Below are 7229 nucleotides of genomic sequence, written 5' to 3'. Positions count from 1 at the left end.
CTCTCTCTCTCTCTCTCTCTCTCTCTCTCTCTCTCTCTCTCTCTCTCTCTCTCTCTCTCTCTTTTCTGAAGTGAATCGGTAACAATGTTTCTGATTGAATCAGTAAAAGGAGTATCTCGTCGATGATCCGTGAATGCTCACTGATTCTCAGTTCCCATTTTATTTGTTCCATCTTATATCTCGCTGATTTTGTCCAGTAGAAGGAAGCAAAGTTTCACTGCAAAATTTGCAGCATACAAATTCGTTACACACGCCTTGAAACTTTCTGCGATGAAATGCAGTTAAAGGAATGCTTAGCTCATCCAGATGAAATTCTAAATGTCGGAGTCAAAATTTATTGTTGTTTCTTCTAGTTTCTGCTAGTTTCTTCTAGTTTCTGCTAGAATATACAGGATTTACAGTAGCAACTGTTTTAACAATATTTGCAAACAAATTTAGGCGAGTATGAAGACTATATATTCGTTTGCCTCTTGTCGCTATAATTTTTTTTGTTTACCACAGTCAATCCTTATGAGAGAAGTGTGGCTTTAATCTGGATGGGAATTACAGGGAAATTTTCTTGCAAAATTCTACAAACAGTTCAAATAGAAATTCAGTCTCTGTTATCTATATTGCTCAAATGCAGAACGTATGCGACATCGCAATGTTTGCTTGTCATTTATCTATCTTAGCTAATTTCTCGTATTCGGATAATCTTGCCTACGATTGCAAGACCATTCTCTCGAGCGTGACTCCATTTGCGTGTAATAACGCTGTCTGTATTTGCACACAAACTGTGTTAATAATAGAAACAGTCGCCACTATTGACAACCGATTCTTTCAGCGAGATTTTATGACCGTACCAAGTGGAACATTTCAGTTACAAGTAGAACATTTCAGTGAAGAATACACTGATTGTACTTTAGAGAGCTAAGAAGGACCCAACGCGAAAGCGTTCAAGAGCGGGTGGGAGAGGGCGGAAGAGCTCTAAATTATCGGGTTCTTCCCCGTTATGCGCGGGGATGGCGGTTGGTTAAACCAGTCGAAACGGACGGCGACGTTATGCGCGGGCCCCCTCCGTATCCGGGCATCCGGTAGTAGTCAGCCTCATGGCCGGTAGCCCCCGTGGGAAAACGGCTTAACGCCGAACGGTTTTGCGCGGGATAGCGGCACAATCGGTCCACCTTAGAACCGTCGTTCCGTGGACGAGTGCGATTTTCCGGGGAGTGGGCCAGCGAGCACGGGCGAAAGTGCCAGTATATATGCCGCTGATTGGCGCGATGCAACTTCAGTGTGCACTCCCGAAGGCTACCATGAGCACTTCGCAGGTGAGCTCGGCCGCTCAAGCGCAGCGGCACGTTATTCACATATACTACATACACGTTTTAAGAGGGCTCGTGCAGGCTTTGTTCTTGATACCTGGAGGGAACCCCTCGCGCATGCGAAGGGCCTGTGAGCGCGGGAAAGGCTGGGGCGTTTTCGCGTTCGCGCGCGGCACTCGCGAGATCGGCTGTAGATGATCGAGGTGTTGCGTTTCCGCGCAACGCCCCGTACACAGTGCTTCGCTCTGGAGTCGTAGACTCTTTGTCTCCGCGAACGAGTGAGAGTCCTGCGCTAAACACGGGCTCCATAGATACGTAATTAGAATTCTTGGCGTTAATTATGCTCTCGTAGGTATCCTCGCAAAGTGCAACGTTGCGTTCGTAATAAGAGACCATTGCTGGACCAGCTCGTTACTCGTGCCGTACGTCGCGCGCCTTGCGTCTCCTCCAAATTAGTTCCAAGATTCGAGAGAGCGAGTCATTTTTCAGTCGCGCAGAATTCCTCTCGTCCCCGGGGTGACCCACAACGTCGGCCCTTGGCCGTGAAGGGCCGCGATTAACACACATTTGTTCCGACAGATCCTCGTGCTTCTCGCCCTTATGGCGGCGGTGGCACTCGCCACCGAGACGAAGAAATCCGACGGCAATGCCGCCGTGGACTCAAAGGACGTCAAGAGCAAGCGCGGTCTGGAACTGAGTCTGGGCCACGGTGGTTTCGGTGGCGACGGTGGCTTCGGCGGACACGATTTCGGTGGCTATGGCGGAGGATTTGGCGGCGGTTTCGGAGGCGGTGGTGGTGGTGGCGGCGGCGGCGGCGGCGGCGGCGGCGGCGGCGGCGGCGACGGAGGACGAATCTCCGGCATCACGATCCACAGGGAAGTCTCGGTGCCAGTCCCGGTGCCTTACACCGTCGAGAGGAACGTGCCAGTGCCGGTGCCGGTCCCGGTGAAGGTCCCGGTAGACCACCCGGTCCCGGTTCATGTACCAAAGCCTTACCCTGTCCCGGTAGAGAAGACCGTACCGGTTCCCGTGGAGAAACCGGTCCCGGTGCCCTTCAAGGTGCCCGTCAAGGTGCCCGTGAAGATTCCCGTGCCGTATAGCGTACCTGTTAAAGTACCCTACCCCGTGCACAAGGAGGTCCCCTACCCAGTCAAGGTCCCAGTGATCGTTAAAGAGTCATACCCAGTCTTGGTGCACGGAGGCGACGGCGGGGGCGGAGGCGGAGGCGGAGGTTTCGGACACGGCGGTGGCGGAGGTTTCGGACACGGCGGCGGCGGCGGATTCGGACACGGTGGCGGATTTGGCGGCGGTCACGAGCTCAGCTTCGACCTGCATTGATGAGAGTCTGGCGTCGAAACATTAACGATATATTTGTATATAATGATTACGTTTCTCTTTTTTACCTGTGCTGTCTTAGCAGAATAAATATTAAATTATTAACACGGCGTTGTGGTGGCCTCCTGTGCCGAAACTCGGCAGCGTTTCCTTCCTTTCTCGCACCTTTTTCGACATACACCTTCGTGGAAAGATGCGCCGATTCATCCGCGAGGACTCCTCGGAATCTCACCTCCGTGAAACGAGAATTTCCCCGAGCGTGTGTCGCTCTCGCTCCCAAAACCGACTGCCGTGCAATCATTTCAACTGATCTCAGCCTGGCACTTAGAGCGTGTGACGAAGGGAATCATAAACCCAGACGTACAAGCAACTGGATATTCATTCGGCTTTCTTATATAACGCTCAACTCGCGGGGATATCGAGAGTTATCATAACTACCGCGGCTCAACTACTTCCTGTGAAACTAGGCGGAACGTATTACAATGCGCTTACGAGACGACATGTGAAAGTGTCCGAACCAGTCATCGCGGCTGTTACAATTCCAAAGGTGGACGTACCGAGGAACTTATCATTCCGTCGCGGTTCGACCGCGCTGAAGTATTGGGGGGAATGCTTGTGGCTATCTGAAAGTAACGTTTATTTTTTATCGTACGTTCCTTCGCGGGCCCGCGCGCAAAATCGCCGATCGATTCGGAAAAGAGAGCAAGAGGAGAGAAAGAAAAGAGAGAAAGAGAGAGAGAGAGAGAGAGAGAGACTCGATTTTCAATCTCGCTGAAATACTTTCCCACACAGATCGCCTTTCGCGATCGCCTAATCGATCGACGTCGAGCGCACGTGTCGAGCGGGAATCACGTGCGGGCATTATATTGTGCGGTGAAGTCAGGTGTACGTCTCGCATACCGGTCAGGTTTCCTTAGCCGACACACAAGGTAGATCATTCCACAGTCAAGGTTGCTGGAGGAAATAATATCGAGTACCCGCCCCAGGCGTACGGAGAGATTGCCGCGTTTTCTCCCGCGGAAAGAAATAGAGAGACAGAGAGAGAGAGAGAGGGATTAGGGAGGGGAGGAAACGAGAGAGAGAGAGAGAGAGAGAGAGAGAGAGAGAGAGCGCGCACGCGATTTCCGTAATCTCTTGCTTCCTAGACAGTAACATTTCTCAACGCGCGGTGACCATCGTCGACGTGTTACGTAAACAGATCGAACGATTGATCGATCGGTCTTGCGTAACGTATTATGAAAAGAAAGTAAACGCCTCTCGCATTAGCGATAATGACGATATTGAATTCCGCATCGCGGTAATTTGTAACGGTGGCGTTTCACTCACGTGAGTGTATCGCTTTCATTTACAATCTGCGCTCGCACGCGCGCGCGTTACGCGATATTATATGTATACACTGATCACTTCCCTTCCCTACCCCCTCCGACCCCGAACTACCAAATGATAATCTCGTAATCCGCGTTACACACCCGGCCGTTTATGAGATTCCACGCTCTGATTATTTTCCAGCGCGTCGCGAACGAGCTGCCGTCGCCGTCGCCGCACACTTTGCGAGATCTTATTAAAGATTCGCGTATCGGCGAGCCCTGCACCGCCGATAAATAACGTGCGCCGCGCGAGCCTAGGCAATCGTTATTCCGCTGCACGAGGATGAATCGAAGCCGTAATTTGTCCTTGTTAGAAGCTCCCGTTCTTGAGCTACTGTGCGGCTGCCTTTATGCGTAATTATTGATGCATGCCGTAGTTAACGAAGGGGGAAGCGAGAATGCCGTAAACTCCACGATAAGCAACGCACTGGGAAGCACTCATCGCGGAATGCGCGTTGTAAATTTAATTTATGAATCTTACGAATTGCCTCCCTTTTCATTCAGATATCATAGACACGTAATGAGGAACGTCTGGAATTTCTCCCCGGTGTGCGTAACAAGTTCCCCGCGAGAGGGATCCGAGAGTGTTGCGTGTAATAAGCTTAGCGCGGCTGGTTGAATTAATTTTATCGAATTGTCGCGACAGAGAGTATCGCGCGCAGCTGCGAAATATCGGGCCGAACCGACACATCTGTGAAGAAAGTGGAGTAATTAAATATGTTAGATACTAATTAGATATTAATCGATTGCGTTATCGCCTGGGTAGGACTTGACGAATAGTCGCACAGTAACCTTAGATGTTGTTGCGCAGACAAATGTTTACGGATACGAGAGCGGACGTGGTTCTCCACATAGTTCACCATAATAATATTCACAAACTAGGTGCATTAAATGTAAGTAGGTTAAGCCCGCGCGAAACAGACTGCAACTGCGCAATAAATGCTAACCGCGTAATTCCGGCGGCATTCTCGTGTCTATGACCGCGACTTATCTTCGTAGAATTAGCAGTCGAGTAAGAAATAGATTGTTGAGCGTCTCTCCCGACAATGCCGAATGCTCATTCCGATAATTACATAAATACTTTTGCACGTCTCTCTTGCATGCCGGCTTAATTGCAGATAGCGCGATGTGCCGCATAAACCATCCCGCACCGCGGCACGAATCTAAAAGTGGTTAAATTGCCGTCACTGATGAGGTATAATGCGCTTTATATGCGCGTAATTTATGTTCCATCGTCATAACGTAAAACAGTCAACAGCTGCGCGTTTGTCATTAGTGATATATGTAGTTTGACACATCCATTGTGAACTAATTGCTGCGTAATAATGCATCAAAAATTAAAAACGACGCGGCGCGCATTGTTGACTCTTCTTTCAGCAATTTTATCGAAACGAGACGTAGTGTACTTTTCAGCCAGAACTACTTGAAATTAAACGAGTATATCCCCCGAAGCTCTCTCTCTTTCTCTCTTGGTGATGTTTACTGAAATAGAATCGGGTCGAATATTGTTATCTTAGGAGTTGAAAATGACTTTCACTAAGTATGTTTATTTGCGTTGTTTCTTGTTTGTTTCCTTTTGGTACACTTTTGGTCTTTGTTATCTCTGCACACAATTTTGACATGCCAATTAATATGCGAATTATAAACCACTCCTAATCATTTAATTTGTATTATTTGCTTTTATTTATATATTACATTTCTGTAATCTATGCGCTTGAAGGGATAATGTCCCAAAGCGTACAATAAATGAATCTCTTTCTCTCCTTCTCTTTCTCTCTCTCTCTCTCTCTCTCTCTCCCTCCCTCCCTCCCTCCCTCCCTCCCTCTCCCTCTCTCTTACTGTTCCGCTCTGTCTCTTCTCTTTTTTTCTCACTGCCGTCGTGTTAGACCCTCGTGTTTTTTCCGTTGCACGGCAATTCACATCACATCGGAGATTTGTCGTTTAATCGAATCAACGGGACACGGGTATCATGGAACGCCTAGGCGAGAGGAGGAAAAAGAGAAAGGAAATGTTTAGTCCGTCGAAGGAAAAGACGAAGAAAGAATGCCTTTTCAACGCGAGAAGAACGCAAGCGCGCCGGGAGGCGTCGCGACGTCTCGTCAGTCTAGCGACGTCGTTGCCGCCACGAACATCCGGCGTTTTAAACATCGCCATTTACTCTCACGGTTCGTTAGTCACGTGTCTCCGCGTCGCCACGGGGTCGCCCGTGGAGGACCCAGCTTTCCCCTCGATACGTTGTTTGACGTAAGGCATCGAGTTAAAAGGAAGAGAGAGAAAAAGAGAGAAAGAGAGAAAGAAAAAAAGAGAGAGAGACTTTATTCTGCCGTGTTCTTTCGTGAAACAAACCAGCAGAGTCTACGTACGTAGATTAGTCGAGGTTCGTTCTGGAGATACGCGAGCATGCACGCGTATTAGCGTGATCCAATGGTATTATGCATAACAGAAATATACGAAGATCGTGTTGTTATACACTTCCCACTCGCGTATTTCCTTACACAGCCGGGAGAAATATTATTGTTACATTTCCTGCTCGCCGCGTATCCTCGAGCGCTGCCCACAAATGGAGTTGATTTTATGGTAATGCAAAATACATTAAGGCAGCCGCTGGTGTCAACTTAAACAATCGTCACGATTTTTACATTCCGCACTCCTGCGGAATGAGTGACTTTTGTTAATTATGAAATGTTCCCCTCAGCTCTCAGCGGGCGAGCTGGGGATGACGGATAAAAGGTAATACGCGCGATGATGAGTGAGTTTTATACGATACAATAATTCAAATGACTGACATATATTTCTCGCCTTCTCTTCCTCTCGCTCCTCTCTATCCCTCTATCTTTCTCCCTTTCATATCCACAATGTCTATCTTGAATTTCATTACGCTACAATATTGGGCAATTAGTTGGCAATTTTCCGCTTTGCGAATGTAGAACTGCGCGGTGCCGTGTATGCCGCAATCTCGCTGCGGTGAAACCGCGTAAGGAACCGGCGGTCGTTAATGTACATTTTGTTAGACATGCGTCGAAGTAAGAGCGAGCTCTCTGAGTGGAGTCTAAGTGGAGATCGCGGATAATAACGGCCAGTGAAACGATAAATTACGTAAGGTACGAAGACATTGCCGCGTCCCAGTAGATTCCCGACAAAATGTCCGGCGGAGAGAGAGAGAGAGGGGGGGGGGGGAGGAAGGAAAGAGAAGGAGAAAAAGAAAGATGATGTAATAAATGGGTTA

At 48.7% G+C, this 7229-nt stretch overlaps 1 protein-coding gene across 1 annotated transcript; it reads left to right on the top strand.

The window, feature by feature from the left end:
- The first annotated feature begins 81 nt into the window (after nt 1-81).
- LOC116842176 (probable H/ACA ribonucleoprotein complex subunit 1) lies at nt 82-2886 on the top strand. Its single transcript, XM_032810978.1, has 2 exons — nt 82-1307; nt 1881-2886. Exons 1-2 carry the CDS (start codon nt 1242-1244, stop codon nt 2637-2639), a joined length of 825 nt encoding a protein of 274 aa, XP_032666869.1. The 5' UTR covers nt 82-1241; the 3' UTR covers nt 2640-2886.
- Nucleotides 2887-7229: the final 4343 nt, after the last annotated feature.

The sequence above is a fragment of the Odontomachus brunneus genome, unplaced genomic scaffold, assembly GCF_010583005.1.
Source record: "Odontomachus brunneus isolate Ranch 3 - 2012 unplaced genomic scaffold, Obru_v1 Obru_scaffold_022, whole genome shotgun sequence".
Lineage (NCBI taxonomy): Eukaryota > Metazoa > Arthropoda > Insecta > Hymenoptera > Formicidae > Odontomachus > Odontomachus brunneus.
The sequence above is the reverse complement of the archived record's forward strand: the minus strand, read 5'-3'. Positions and strand labels throughout refer to the sequence as shown.